This window comes from Mus musculus, chromosome 3 (genome assembly GCF_000001635.26).
Source record: "Mus musculus strain C57BL/6J chromosome 3, GRCm38.p6 C57BL/6J".
Taxonomy (NCBI): Eukaryota; Metazoa; Chordata; class Mammalia; order Rodentia; family Muridae; genus Mus; species Mus musculus.
In genome coordinates this window covers 54377097-54393568 of record NC_000069.6, presented here as the reverse complement: position 1 = coordinate 54393568, position 16472 = coordinate 54377097, and the positions used below count along the sequence as shown (strand labels likewise).

The window sequence follows — 16472 nt, the reverse complement described above, 5'->3', positions numbered from 1 at the left end:
TTTTTTTTTTTTATTCTGGCTCTGTTGTACTATAATTTATCAAAAATAAAGAAAAACATTTTGATGATTTTGATGTATTATGATACATTAAGAAAACTGCTAGATTAATTTTTAATTTTAATTTTTTAATTTTTTTTGAGATAGGGTTTCTCTGTGTAGCTCTGGCTGTCCTGGAACTCATTCTGTAGACCAGGCTGGCCTCGAACTCAGAAACCCGCCTGCCTCTGCCTCCCAAGTGCTGGGATTAAAGGCATGCACCATCACCGCCCGGCTTTAATTTTAATTTTTAAAAGACTTATATTTTAGTCTGTGAATGTTTGCCTGCAGGTATATATATATATGTGTGTGTGTGTGTGTGTGTGTAATGTGCATGAACTAACAATGGAGGCCAGAAGAAGGTGTTGAATCTTGACCTAGAGTTGCTGGTTTTGGGCCACCACGTGGGTCACTATTTTCAGGAATAATTAAATCAGAAAGCACTTTCCTGTGAGCTGATCATTAAAACATATACTGATGATAGATTCTTCGTTCTCTCTGGTACTGGTTTGTTTTGGTTTTCCCTTACGGCTATTTTTCTACTCTCAAGTCTTCTATCACTGCCCAGGCTCAGCCTCACAGCACTTGAAGGCTGTGATGTGGAATTGTCCCCCCCCCACCCCTTTTTTTTAAGTTTCTTGGCTCTTTTAGAAATTTCTGTTTTCATAACTCTTTGTGAAACTTCATAAAAACATAGACTGTGAGGTAGTTAATTGCTTCATTGTTAGATGTAAAAGCCACCTAGCAGCCTGCCTTACATATAGCCTAGTTTTCCAAGTGTTGTTTTTGGAATCCAGGTTTGGGGAAAAAAAAATCACCGGACTTTTCTTACCATTTGGAGGCCACCCCCATCAATGAAGCTCATTGTGTACTGTGCATTGACTCAGACTTTACAGATGCCGCGCAGCAATGGTTCTACTTCTAAGAAAAAGAATAACTGTTTAAGATTTCAGGAACTATTTTCCAGTATTTACGAAAGAGACATGGCAACTCTTCCGATGGTCATACAAGGGTCTAGAGTGGCTAAAGGATGGGCATAAGTACCTCTTTCTTCTTCACTGCTTTCTTAGTGGGTGAGGGGTTCTGAGTGTGCACACTGTGCAGCACTGACTGTAGGTCAGGTGCTAGATAGTGTGTGTGCATGAGTATACCCACACACACATGTACACACACACATGTACACACACACACACACACACGGTTGAAAATTGAAACATTATTTTTTTTTTGGTACTAGTAACAGATAATGGATGGTAATGGTGCCTGAAATCTGGGGGAAAAAAAAGGTGACATGAAAGTGAGACTGCATGTTCTGTCCTGTGCGAGTCTCAGATTGGAGTGCTAGAAGAATCTAGGTGAGATCTAGCAGAAATGAGTTGGAGCTAAGTGTCAAAGGTGACTAAGAAGGCTCAAGTTCACAGATCAGAGCACTACAGAGGGGATGATACTCACAAAGATGCCAGTATCTGCCACCGGAAAGGGTTAGACTCTGATACTGCAGAGCCTGCCTTCCTGCTGCGACTCTCTGTGGATTCTGGGATACTGGGCATTTCCACTCCTGTTGGGGAGTCTAAATGAGTGGTAGAGGTCATCCTGCCATTCTCCTATGCTCCTTGGGGTCTTAGAAACCCAAACCCACTGAGTGCTTCTTCAGTAAACAGAATCCTTTATTTTTTTATAGCCAGCCTTCCTCCCCCCTGTCATTTCTCACTTGAAGAACCGTTGCAGGAGATACTTCCTAGCTCCCACAGTGGTACCTTAGGGTTAATCTCAGTTTCCTGAGCCATGTTGACCATTTAGGATGAAGTATGGGGTCTTCACTCTACACTCTCTCAGTTTTGGTGTCTCCAGTGACTGGTGTATAGGACAGTGTTTGATTCCAACATACTGTTGCCCACTTTGTTCCCATTGCATTGTGATTGGACTTGTTTTACCAGTCAGTCCAATCTGCAGATGATACTCATTAGTGACTGAGGGTAAAGGCCAATCTAACGTTCTGGATAAACCAGTTGATTCCTTTTCTTTGACATACACTAAGCATTCTGGCTACTTAAATCTTACTGAAGGGCATCTGTGACTCACATTACCCTGAGCCCAAGAATAATTAATCAATTGATGTCTTGTGTACTATGACCTGCTTATTTCATGAATGTCTATGGGACATTATGAATAACTGGCTGGCCTTTTGCCTTTTGAGGAGAGTAACTTTCTAAATATGAACAGCTTAACCCAGTTCCATGGTTATACTAGACACATTATTACTCTGATTATCCCATTATGTCAGAAGTTTTCTCATTGAGATAAAATCCCTGCATGCTCCTATATTTCCTCAGTTCCCACCCCACAGGAGACTAACTATCATTTTCTTATGTTTCTCATGCAGAAACAAAGACATGAACTCTGTATTTGGACTTGCTTGATTATGCTGGTTGTCATTTCAGATTCTGAAGTCTATTATATCACATAATAGTTTGAAAAATTTGAGGAACACTTAGTTTATTCAGTTTCCTTTATTGAGTACTTGTTAACAATAAAAAAAGGTATGAAGTCCTATTCCAAAGTCTAAACTCACTTTTAACTTAAACCTTGAGTTTTCTGAATTACCAACTCTGCAGTAATTCTCTTTATACCTGAAGAATGGTTTTATTGAAATGTTTGAGAGAAAACATTTGTATTGCAAGAAGCTTATGACAATCATCTCGAGGATATAAATCAAGTGTAAAAATAACAAAATTTAGCAGGAAACCCACATTGCATGAGAAATATGTAACACCACTGTTCGTAATTTGGTAGGTTTGTTTGCATGTTGTATAACTGAACACCCCTTTTGATACCTTAGCCTCCCCTGGAAAGGTAACTGTGTGCTTTGGGTTTTTCCAGCCTCTTCCTGAGGCGGAAGGTTTTTACTGTGCAAAGACTTAGCTGTATGGACCCAGTCACAATGATGTTCTTTGGTGGATTCTACTTTAATCAGAAGTTTTCTCATTGAGATAAAATCCCTGCATGGTCCTATATTTCCTCAGTTCCTACCCCACAGGAGACTAGCTATCATTTTCTTATATTTCTCATGCAGAAACAAAGACATGAACTCTGTGTTTGGACTTGCTTGAAGATTGGCTTCTGTTGGTTGTCATTTCAGATTCTGAAGTCAGTGTGGTGGCTCTTACAATTTCCCTTAAAATCAGATCGTTGATTTAGGATTATATAAACTCTGTGGTCTGGCCTCTGGGTTTTCACTGAGAACGGCCTTCTCTTGATCGTCTTCTAGGCCCTGAGGAGAAGGAAATGAGAGCAGTTAGAAGAGACTAGGACAAAATCTCATGGCACACACATATCTGTCAAAAGTGACCATTGCTCCTTGTAATAAGATTTATTTAGATCATGTTGTCTGAATACTATCTTCACTTTAGGGTAAGAAAGACTGAATGCCTTAATTAAAGGTGTATTAAAATATAAAATTCAATGATTTTGAGTTTCTAGAAACTTGAAGTAGTCTTGTGTGCCTATATAAACTCTTAATAAATCTTTTAATTAAAAACATATGCAACTGGCTTCTTAGTGTCAACATTCTATATGCTGGGTTGGCTTAAAGTCAGATCTTCATGTACTGTATTTATGAATCTTATGAGTTCTTTTTATTATTAGTGTGCAATTATCTCAAGAATTTGAGACTTTCAATTCAATGTTTGTGAGTACTACAAAGAAAATCTTTGCTCTTTCAGTACATATATGTTTACTTACTTAAGAGAAAATATTAGAAAATTGACATAAATGGAAGAAATTATATTGTAAACATCATATATGCAATAGAGGATTAAGTTAGATAAGTGCTTATTTAACTATTAATTGGCTTCTGTCTCAACTGTAGCGCCAGCATTTCTTTCTGACTTAACTCAGTGGTTCGGCACTTTTAACCATTTATACAAGTCTATCTGCCATCCTTTTAAGGTTTGTTCAACTTAAGTCAGATAATAAAGGAGAACATATACTGTTGACTTCTTGACACTTATCACAGCAAACTTTGCATCAGATCTCACTAAATTTTCTGTCTGTCCAAACCCAAAACTCAACAAACTGCATTAAACACCCCTCTCTGTCACTAACATCATCAAACATATCTCAAACATGTATTAATTTAGTTGATTCACCTACCTTGAACCCTTTTGTTGGCTGGTATCTTCTTTGCAGGTGTGTCTAAAATTAAAGACACATAGTTAGAAATGCTTTGGGATTCCTGGTAAAATCCGGAGGCCCTTGCCAAGCAGAAAAGTGTAAAGTATATGTAGGCATTGCTTCAATGTGTAGTTGTTTGAGTAGTAAACTTACTGATCCTTAGACTTTCACTTCCTGCCAAGCCATCTGCTTCTCATGCATCATAGTGAATGTTCACCAACATAGCGTGTTTTATTGTGTCTCTTGGAATCCTTTAATTGGTTTTCCTATCGCTGACATTTTGGTAAAATGTGACACTACCTTCCAAGAGAGCTACCCATATTTCAGTTATTATATGCATATATGTGCCTCTGTAAAATTTTCATTATAGACCATGAGCAATTTAGAAGTGTACCTGTGTCCATTCCCCCTGATTCCATGGTCCATCCAATAAACCATTGACAAATTAACTAGGTATAAAAATATTAAAACTTTTCACTTTTCTTTACATTTTCTTTATGTTTAGGGATGTTTTAGAAGCACATATGTCTGTGCACCACATGTGTGCCCAGTGTCTGCAGAGCACAGCAGTGTAGAGCCCATCGATCTCGAGTTACAGACAGATGTGAACTGTCATTTGGGGGCTTGGTCTCAAACCTAGACTCTTGGGAAGAGCAGTCAGTGCTTTTAACCATCAAGCCATCTCTCCAGCCCCAGTGTTCTCCATTTTTCAAAGTGTTCATATGGTTTGTGTTTTTATAGTTAGAAAACAATTCTCTAATCGTTTTAATCTAACTCCTGTCGTGACTACCTAGTAAGCCTAAGATCACACTTTACCTTCATTTTGAGGGTAACTGGGATTAAAGACTGATTGGTTCCTATGGTAGTTTCATTTTTTTGGATTGCCTCCATTTTACTTTCCTTTAAAACTTTACTTGGTTTGTGTGTATCATCAATATTTAACAATAAAACCATTTTTCTTTATTGGTTTTTTTTCAATTTTGTACATTTGAAAAATGCTTGCACTAGACTTAGTGCAAGATGTACAAAAGAAAGCAAATGGAAAAAAACCCCACTATATTTTAAATAATTTATGAGCTTTGTCCCAGTCTTAATACATTTCCAACATGTGAATTCTCCATAAGGCGTGCAACTATTTGTCATAATATGTTAGCACTATGGTTAGACACAGAACCACAGAAACCCCTTTGAGATTGGCTAATAAGAGGAAAATGCCATTGAATTAGAACATCTAAGTTAAAGCATATCAAATAAACATTTTCCTTAACTAAAAGTTTATTTGATAATAAAATAATGGTTTATAAAGTATCATCACAATGAAATAGATGATGTAACCTTAAATATTGAATAAGGGTATGGTTTATAGTAAGTTTATTAAATTATATTTGATTGAAAAGTTGATATCAGGTTCAAAAAGAATCTTCTAGATTCCCTTTTCAAATGGACAACTGCTTTCAGATATCCTTACAAAAATTTGGTAGAGTCTGACAATGAGGTGTTTTTTTTTATTTTTTTATTTTTACCAATTATTATTACTCTGCTATGGCAGCATCCAAATTAGAAATGTTCAATGAGGTTCAGAAACATCTCAGAATGAAATTCTAGTAAAACTCAGAGCCCGAGTTTACTTTCCTGGCTCTCAGATATCTCAACATGAAAGTGTTAGGAAGTGACTCTCCAGTGGATGTGGGAGAAGAAACATTTAGAGAGCTAGAAAGAGAAAGGTAACTTATCTAGCTCAGGCCCAGATGCTAGAAACTACATCGCACACACTAGTTACTATAGTACATCTTTTAAAGGCCTCCTCTATTTATTATGTGTATGTATGTGTGTGCATGGGTGTGAGTTTATATGCATCATTTGTATGTAGTACCTGTGGAGACCAGAAAAGGATGCCAGAGCCCCTGGAACTGGAGTTAAAGGCAGTCCAGGCTGCTCTGTGGAAGCTGAGAAACAGAGCCTGTTACCCTGAGAGAGCAATGAGTGTTCTTAAGCTCAGATCCATCTCTCCAGGCCCACATCCTCCTTTTTAAGAAAAGAAAAATCCTTAAAAATAGTTTGCTAAACCTTCTAAATTGGCACTCTTGGAACCCATTCCCCATAGATCTATAGACAGGTCATATCCATAGAAGTAAAGAAACTGAGAACAACAGAAATTAAAATAACCCCATTAATTAAAGAGAAAACACCATTTTTTAAATGGACATATATCCTGGGAAGGGGAATAAGTTTTTTTTAATATTTAAGTTCAGTTTCAAAGAAGACTTTCAGAGTCTTACTAATTAAAGGGGACAAACATACTTACCCATTATTTAATCCTACAAGGAGAAACAATATAAATAGGGACAAGCTCTAATAAATTCTCTAGAAAGCACAGCCATTCCACAAAGCTGCTGACTATGGCAAGGGTTATAAAGAAAAACAAAGGATTCAAATTAAATTCCTCAATGTGTTCACTCTTCCTTTAAGGTCTGCTATGGTTTTATAGCAGGGAGGCACTTAGTGGGTCCTTTGCTGCATCGTCAAGAAGCCATTGGTTTCATCATGGCTAAGGATATACCACAGGCTTCCTGCAGTCTGAAAGGAAGTCTAATACTTTCTAGATATATGTGAATGTATACTTAAAAATACACTGTTGTTTGAATGAAGAATTATTTCACCAATCCAGAAATATACAAGATTTAAGATGGAAGAGAAATTATATTTTCTTAGACATAGTTATACAACTTTTTAAATTATCAACCAAAAGCCATCCGAACTGGATTTTAGGTAAACATCAGATTTCAACTGTCTTTCTTGATCCATAACATACTGGAAAGAACAGATTTGTTGTAGATATCTATTTGCTTGTACTCTGAATAATTTTTAGTCTGATGTTTTGTTGTTAGTAAATTGAACTAAATATGCGTTTATTTAGCTGTCAATGGTCCCAATGATTTTTAAAACATTTCCTATTTTTGAATAACTATCACTGAGAGTTTGTATATTTTGAATCCTTTTTTTCCTTTTGAAAGTAAGTCAATTTAATGCCACAGACAGAGGACATTCCATACCTCAAAGATTAATTTTATATGCTAAAGATTTTGTAATCCTGAGTATAGATTGTCCCTCAAACAGTAAGAAGGAATACATATTCACTTGTAAGAATGTAGCTTTGGAAATGCAAGTTGCTAAAAGCACTTTTTAATGCTTAACTACGCACTTACAAACTCCCAAACATGCCTGTCTTTGTTATGGGGACAGTGAATACGATTTTTTAGAAACATGAAAAGCATTTTCAAATTTAAACTTGTCTGCCAGGTAGCAAAATCATTACTTTTTCATATAGTCAAAATATCTGTTTCGTTTTCTGAGTCAAGGCAAAAAAAAGTATTCACTGCTTCCAGGTTTTACATCATAAAACTTTTTAAAGACTGTTTAAGCAGGTTTAAGATTTAATGACTTTCTGGACTGACCACTTACACACACGAGTCAATTTGCCGAAGACAGCAGACGGCGCTGTCTTTTTAATCGAATGAAAGGACCAGCCTACATGTCCAGTCTTTAAAAAGCTGAAGCTCTCTTCCAGCGCCTGTTAAGGGGGTTAGTTTTCGATGTTTACTAACCTCCCTGAAGCAGTCTTTTAATCTCCTCATCTTCAAATAAGTGACCATCGCCACCTTCAATGAACTTTGTGACCTTGGAGACCTCTGAGAGGACACATGTTCACAGCAGAAATTGGGTCACACAATAAAAAGGAATTTGACACAATGCATGCTGCCACCTGCTCAGTAGGGAATTCCAGACACTTCTCAACAACTCCTAAGTTTTTAGTGTTGGTGTCTGGTACAGTGTTTTCATCAGCAGTTAATCATTATACAGGCAATGTAAGATGGCTGCCATTGCTATACCAGCAAACCATCTGCGTGGGTACCATATCTGGCATCATCTCTATTTTTGAATGACCCCTTATGCTGGTGTGGAATATGAATCCTGGAGCAAGGTGGTATAAGACATGTTCTCAGTCTTCAAGCTGATGTGAGATAGGGGACAGGTGGCTCAGTGCCACACTCTTGCTTCTCTAGACATACTGACCTTTTTGCAAGAATTTCTGCAAGGTCTCTCCTGTTTCTCCACCTCCTGTGGAAATCCTGGTATATTTTATCTCAGGACCTAAAGGAAAGAGGGTTTTAGGCTGTGTGGGCACACGTCTGTGCTGCGACCATTCAGCTCCTCTGAGTGAGTGTAGCTGCAGGCACGATACCAATGATGGCCAAGGCTGTGCTCCAGAAAAGCTTATTGCAAAATATGAGGCACAGGCTGTATTTGTGGGCTTCTTTAAATAAAGTATATAGAATATTGAATTTAGAATTTTAGGTTAAATCATCGATGTAAGTCTCACACAAAGTTTACTAAATTTGTCAGCTGTTTTAGAGAGACTCATATACACGATGCTATGTAGATGTACAGACTGTAGCATGAATAGAACCCCAAAGGAAGTTTCTTTTAGTATTCAGTAACTTGGGAAGCTGTAAAAGAAAGGCAGAATATCATAAAGCATGTATGTGTACACAGAGTAAAAATGCATGTTTACAGACATGTCTACCAAAAGTCTTAGAGTAAGAGAGGGGTAACATATTTTGTACATTTTCTTTTTTCTTTTTGTTTGCAAAAAACAAAATGGGAAATGGAGAAGCTTCAATTGTCACCATGACAAAGGCTAGATTTGTGTAATGCACACATCCTAGGGTTAATATAACTTGTGTTTATAATCTGGATACAGCTCATATATAAAATTAAAAATTACCTGTAATGATTCGTTCTTCCCGAGTCTGTTTTTCAGTTATTTCAACAGGAACTCCATCTATGATTTTGGTGTACTTTTTAATGACTGGCTCTGAAAGAAGAGAAAGAATACCACACGGGACTTATCCTCTCACAGTGTCTATACCTCCAGAGCTGGAGATTTAAATCAAGGATGTGTTTCTCATAACACGTTTGTTTAAGAGACAGCCCTAGCCATTGTTGGAACAGACTAGGAGCAAATCCTGGTCAGTCTGAGTAACTCTTGTGTCTCAGGTGAGCAGGAGGGTTAACTGGCAAGCTGAGCTGTCATTGGAAAGGAAACCTTCCTAGAAAACCCAGTGCTGGTTTATTAGGACAGTCTCTAAAAGGTTTATTGCAATTTCATTTTACTTAGGGCGTGTGTGTGTGTGTGTGTGTGTATGTGTGTGTCTGTTTGTGTGCATGTGCATGAATATATGCATGTTTGTGTGTGTATGTACGTGTGTTCATATGTGTGCATGTATATATGTATGTATATGTGTACATATGTGAATGTGTGTGCAAGTGTCTGTATGTGTGTATATTATGTGAGTGTGTGTATGTATTATGTGATTCTGTGTGTGTGTGTGCGTGTGTGTTTGTGTGTGTAAGCTATGGTGTACCTGTGGAGGTCACGAGACAACTTAATTCCTTTCACCATTTGGGACCCAAGGATCTAACATAGGCTCGGAAGAAGATATCTTTCCCTACTAACCCATCTCACCAGCCCTTATTACCAGAGTCTTACAAAAAAACCATCAACCCCTTCTCTTCTGAGAACAATATGTCTTTGTGTGTTGACATTATTGTGATCCTTATACTTCATGACTGCCATTTTTGCATATTAATAAGAAGTGATCCAGGAGCTTAATCCTTTATTATTGAACACACTTAAAAACGAGCTACACTATATTCCTGATTAGCTAGCAAGAACTCATACCTAGTAAAACAAATTTCTCAACTTGTGTAAAGTTTAGATCAAGATAAAATTCGCTGTTGAAAAATTCTAAATCAAAACTACTTTAAAACGTTCCGGGGATGCTGCCCCAGCATAAGAAAAAGCAGAAGGCATAAAGTACCTCCGTGGATCACTTCTGTCACCGTTTCGCCTTCTTTAATCAGCCTGAAGTCGGGATCACCTTCAATTTGGATCTTCGTCATTGCAGGTCCTGAGATATTATTTTAGAGGAGACAGATTAGTGCATTGAAGCAATCCCTTAAACTTTCCCAAAGAGTAAATTTATTTCCACGTTTCTTGTTATTCAGACTTCAGTGTTTCAGGTTTTATGAAACCAGTTTTAAACATTTCCTGTTGTTTTTAGGTTAGACAATATTTGGGGAACCAAAGGATTCAGTATGCTGCAGCTTCCCCACCCCCACTTTAGCATTTACAGTGATGCACGAGCAAGCCGTGCATGCACACCGTCATCCCTCGTTAGTGACTATAAGGTATGATTACAGAGAATGTATTATGTGGCTTTCTCTGGGAATCAGCATTTACAGATTGGAGACGCTCAAGTGGCAACTGGTTCAAATCACACTTTTCCAGAGGACATCACGCGCCAATCTTTGCTAACATATTTTATTTAATGCTTTTTATCATTCCTGATCTTACATTATCAATGAGTATAGCACTGGACATAAAGAAATCTACTCTACTTACCTTGAAGATGCTATGCTTTAGGCCTTAGAGGAAAACTGACTTGTGTACTTACCTGGACTAGGAGAAGGATGTAAGGACCAGCATCACTAACAGTTACACATCCTTCAAAAGCACAGGGGGTTGAGTTTGACTTGCAAAGTGATTTTATTCCCAGAGAAAATCAGTTTGAATGTTAGAAAGCTTACTGCTACATTAGTTGATCAGGAATATTTTATGGAGCAGTGAGAATTATTCAGTTCAGTACATTTAACTTGTACTTCTCAATAGCTGAATGGAGTTATAATTACTCATCTTGAGAGGATTGATTTGTTTATTGAGAAATCATCAAAGTACACCATTACCCAGAACTAGGTAATAAATGATGAATAATGTAAGACATTATTGCTATATAGTAAGGTTCTTTTAACCTGTAAGTATTTCAGGCCGTAGTGTTTTCTACGTGAGTCCAGTAGGAATGGTTAGCATAAAGGTATGAATAGGTTTTAACATGTGATAACCCTCAAAAGGAAGTATGCCCAGTGACTCAAGACAAGGAAATGAGTTAGCACTGTGACTGAGGCATTTTTTTTTCTTTACAAAAGCCAAGTTGAAATTCTGGAAGCACCTATTATCAAATACTACAAAAGAAGAAATTTTTACTAGATGTTTTATATACATATATATGAAATAGATATTTCATTTGTTAAGTTTTAGATGACTTGTTCTTAATTCTGAATTTTGATTTAGTGTCTTTTTGACAAAAAAAATCATAAAATTATGTCTTGGACTCTGACACATTTAGTAAGAACCCAAAAAGCATCATTGAACCCATAGAGTTCAAATGCTGAGAGAGGATGAGAGCCATGGGTGGACTCTGGGGATGGACATTTCTCTGCTTTGAGATGCTGCAACATAGAAATGTTGTTTTATGGTCCTACAATGAAGAATATTTGCAGATGAGATGACCCTATCACCCTCTAGATAATTATGAGGGAGAACCCCAGGTAGACTGATGCTCAAGGATGCTCCCAACTGAAGAGGGACACACATACCCCTGTTGACAAAGACTGGGAGGACACATGAGTTGAGTGAAGAAGTTGAATGGAAGGAGAAAAGTGTTTGGAAATGGGACAATGGCACCTGCGGATGACTTTAGTTTTAGAAGCTGTGTATCAGTTATAGCAAATTTTATTGACTATGATTTAAAAAACATCCAATATTTTTGCCTAAATTTGGTTGATAATTTTCACTAACAATCAAATATATATTGCCATCAAAACACTTTAGATTTAATTTCTACTTAAAACCCCAATTTTTTTTACTCATCAATAAATAAAAAGCAATGGAATAATTGAAATTCTTTTTTTTTAAGCTAAGCACAGATTCTAAAGGATGACTCAACTGTAGACTCAAGAATGAATGACACCCATAGCTAGCCAGTCAGAGAATCAACTTTATGTTTTCAACGAGTTTAAGTCAGGGTTGCCTAAGGGAAGAGACACATGTATTTTGAGTTGGCATCTCATGCCACAGAATGAAAAACAAGCACAAAGAAACCCAAATACAAGGACAATTAGAACAACAGAGTTCCTAAGATTCAATAAAGCATAATCTGTTCCTCTTTTGAAAGACTGAGCTGCAATTGGGATGTAACATGAATTTAAAAAAATATAGACACAAAAAAGAAAGACTGTTTGCATCATTCTCATGGAAGAAAGATGACAGCAGATGTGTTCGCTGTGGCAAATTATCACTGCAACAAGCATGAAAGTGGACACTGTTGCTCAAGGTTGACATCAGTTAATATAGTAAGTATAGAAACACATTGACATTTGAAACATGAGAGGTATATAAAGTATGTTCAGAGATGAGATGTAGGATCCAGAGTTTGACCTACTAAATAACACTATTTTCTGCTTTCGTAATCTAATGTTTTAAAGGATTTGTTAATTGTAATTTTTAAAGCTTTCATGAGTGTACACCTTCTATACCCTTTTAGAATTCTCATTGGAAAGGATGCCTGTGTAGTTTTAAGCAATGTTCTTTCAGTGGTATAAAGTGAATGTGCGATGGTGATGAAAGGGTGGAAATAAAGCTACAGAAAGTATATTTTCTGAAGGAATCTACAGCAAAAATATTCATGATTAATTTTTAAGTGATTATCTGGGTACCAGTGTTGACACAACCTCAATTAGATCAAAATAAATACAAGCAAATGTACTGAAAATATTAGGGATGCACCATCTATTTTGCTAAAAAAAATATTGCACTCCACAATCTGCAATTACACAAGCATGCCATTTGTAGAGAAACGTTTAGCATGTTAGTTTCAAAAAGAATGTAGGTATATTCAGAGAGATGAGTTGATTACATGATATGTTTTTTCCAGAATGTAAGGAACCATGGAGAGTGTTGGCTTTACCTTCCGTTTTGATAATAGGCTGAAGACTGCCTTGAATGACTTTAATTTTTGGTTCCACGACTTTGGTTATAATTTTAGTTGCTGAAAACATAGAAAGTGGAGCATGAACGAAGTTTAACTAGAAACAACTCGGATAAAGTTGTCCTTTTTGGTCTCTATCAGGCGTTAATTTATCAGCTCTGGTGCTAGGGTCAGGCAGTCACAGGAAATAGTCACAGCACATTAATGTCTTCTCATATCCAGATGCTGAATCCTGCAGGTCAGTGACTTGGCTACGTTCCCGAGGGGAAGACATGCTAACTAAATGCCACATCCCATCTAGAAATCTACCACTCTCAACTGCATCACTAAGGCTCTGACTTCCCTTTGTGCTTCTTGAGAACACTGGCTGCACAGCAACAGAAGACAAATAAACATGATTAATCTCATGCAGTTCATACTATCTTAAATTGCTTTGTCAGCTTATTTCTCAATTAAAAGGAGGATATGGGAAGAAAAAGACCCATGGAATACTCCCATGCATTTGGCACAGAAAAGAGAATATGGAAATGAATTCACAATTTGAGATGAGGATAAATTTCAGCCAGGAAGTCATGAGCTTTTTGCAACAGATGTGAGTTGGTCAACATTTAATTTTTAGCCTTGTTTTGATAATTTTAAGGTAGGTTTCCATGTAAAGGTTTTATGATGAATGTATATCATCTCCCAAGTGAGGCTATCATGGATTTAGGTTGGATGGATGGTTTTATGCTTGTTTGTTTGTTGGTTGTTTTTATTTTATTTTTATGTAAGAGCCAGGTCACCAGTTCTACTTAGGCCTCTGCACTCCTAAGTAGAAGCCTTAAAAGGTGATTCCAGTAGAAGGGTTGCCAACTTCAGTCATGCGTGTGACAAAGAGTCAGTAGCACACTGTGGATTTCTACCAGTCTCTGCCCCTGCTCTTACATGCTAAGCCATGTCAACCTCTTGAATGGGTGTGGGCTCCTCTTTTATGGGGACTACCTTTCAACCATAGATCATCTCTTGAAAAACTCAGACTATAAAGCTCTAAAATGTGTCAAATCTGCATGCTCAGTTCTTGATCTCATAAGTGGTTCTGCCATAGAGGACTCTGCCCCTGGAGCAACACAGAGACCTGCTGCTGTTGTTCAAGTGGAAACATTAATCACTTTTAAGGTTTTACGTGCTAGGGAATTTGAACTTGAGGGTCATAATTGACAGTTTTGCTTTTGTGAAGGCTTAAGTCATTTGAACAGCTCTAAAGATTTCCTGATCTTTGTCCTCTATGTAAAATCATTTTGCATTTGACAACTTATAACAAAGTGTGCTCCCAATAAAAATTTAAAATGTGTGGTATTTTTGAGGGGACAAGAAAAATAAGTACCAACAAAACAGAAGAAATAATAGAGACAAATTAACAAATGATTCTGAAAATGGAATCTTTGTTTTATTCGGCCTGTACCTCTATTTGAAACAGCCAGCATAAGGATATAAATCCCATAGCTCCGTAAGGCCTTTGAGTGGGCTGGCAAGTTACTAGATTTACATAATTTTGTAGACATAGTTTATGAAATACTATAATAGTATTTTGGTTCATTATAAGCCATGTTGCCATGTGCAGCCAGTAATAGAATGGATGTAGATAAACTAAGAAGGATAAATACTACTTTCCTAAGGATTTATGGCACAGGGGAGAAGGATGGTGTCATTTATATCTGATGGATGGAGGCCATGAGGACTCTTGTATTTATTATAAGATATATATTTCCATGGCTGGAATTTAGAAAATGCTAAATCATCATGATTCTAGTGGAATCCCTTAGATAGCTCTCAGGGTCTGGCACCACCATGGCAGAGGTTATATCAAGTAGAGAAGCAGACATTTTGTTTTGCTCCATACATTGGCTTTTCTCCTTTTCATGACCAGCATTAATTTTGAAGGACAATGCTCATAATAGATAAAAGGATGTTCATGATACTGAGTAGAATAATTTTCTAGTTAGAATAAAGGGGAGTAACATTTCACCATATTTGACTGTTTTGGAGTAGAGCCAAAACAAAATGAAAAGAACTTCAGCTTTAAAAGCTACAGTAAAAGAAGCAGGGTAGAGAGGTAGGTAGGAACGAGAAACCACAATGAGGAAGCTATTTGATGGTTGACAGCAGCATTTATGATTAGAGTGAAATGTCCTTGCCATGGTTAAGAAGTTGAACTTTGATCTTGATAATCTGGTACTGTAGGGGCTTAAAACATAACTGCTTAGCAGATTTGAGGTTCCTTTGCCCAGTTTTGGATGTGGTAATTTTTTGAACCAGCATCTCATAAGAATTAGGAGAGAAATGTACTTAGTCCTGCAGTGACTTGAGGTGCCAGAGAGGGCTGGTTCCCCAGGAGGGACCTCTCAGGTTCTCAGAGGGGAAGGAGGAGGGCGAGGGGAGGGGCTATGTGAGGCTTGGACTGGGAGGTGGTGGGCTGCAATGGGGATGTAAAGTTAATTAATTAATTAATTAATTAATTAATGGGAAAAATTAGCACCCTCTGCACATCTTCCTATGCACAGCTCAGGCCCAGGGCAGGATAAGTGGCAGCCCTCTGCTGTGCTGCTGTGTTTATGTACACTCATTAACATTTCCAGAAAGCTCTGGGGTGTCTTCTAGTATCCTGTCCTTTTTATGCCCTTTTAATTGACTTCCCTCGGTTCAGTGGACTCGGAGGGTGTGGCTAAGCCTTTAAGGCTTCTGCTGATCTCAGGCCCTGTTTGAAGGATAATGAGTTTCAGAGAATTTGGAATCCTAAATACCAGATTATCAGCAGACTTTGTATATGCAAAGAGAAGTTATTTGCATATCATCTCTATTTGTAGCCCAAGCTGTTCATATACTTACTATAGACAGTCATGGGGATTTCTTTGAAGGTGCTGCCACGAACAAACTGAAAATAAATGTTTATGTTTAGTTACAGAAAGTGTATTGCACACCAAGAACACTGTAATTCTAACTAAAATAAAAATAGTTAAGGTCACTCAGTAGAAATGAAGTCAGATCAGGTGCCATCAAAACAATCAGGCCTATTACTAAGAGTTTTAAGATTATAAAGTAATTAACCAATGTTAAATATACATAATATCCTATATTTTTCCTATTTTCTACATTATACCAGTGGTATACTAGTAATCCACTACACTAATTTCTAGTCTTTTATATTAACCCCACAATACAGTCTTGACATATTAGAAATAAAATCTGATAGCGTTCTGTACCTTGATTTGGATGTATTTTATCAGTTTGTTCAGTAATTCCAAGAGCTGATCATTTCCAACTGGAATATCTACGGAGATAAACACTCAGTGAGTATGGTAAGAAAATGGGTGATTAAAGAAAAACAACAACAACAAC

At 37.2% G+C, this 16472-nt stretch overlaps 1 protein-coding gene across 6 annotated transcripts in view; it reads right to left on the bottom strand.

The window, feature by feature from the left end:
- Window positions 1-2527: 2527 nt before the first annotated feature.
- Window positions 2528-16472, bottom strand: part of Postn (periostin, osteoblast specific factor) — a 31775-nt gene continuing 17830 nt past the window's right edge. The window contains exons 16-24 of one of the 6 annotated variants that reach the window (NM_001368678.1): window positions 16337-16404; window positions 15963-16008; window positions 13077-13157; window positions 10092-10181; window positions 8996-9085; window positions 8284-8361; window positions 7815-7898; window positions 4189-4230; window positions 2528-3307 (exon numbers count right to left, since the gene is read on the bottom strand). In NM_001368678.1, the coding sequence (NP_001355607.1) occupies window positions 3270-3307; window positions 4189-4230; window positions 7815-7898; window positions 8284-8361; window positions 8996-9085; window positions 10092-10181; window positions 13077-13157; window positions 15963-16008; window positions 16337-16404 (617 nt within the window). In that variant the 3' untranslated portion in view covers window positions 2528-3269. The remainder of the gene's footprint in view (window positions 3308-4188; window positions 4231-7814; window positions 7899-8283; window positions 8362-8995; window positions 9086-10091; window positions 10182-13076; window positions 13158-15962; window positions 16009-16336; window positions 16405-16472) is intronic. The other 5 variants (NM_001198765.1, NM_015784.3, NM_001313898.1 and 2 more) reach the window with 5 other exon arrangements.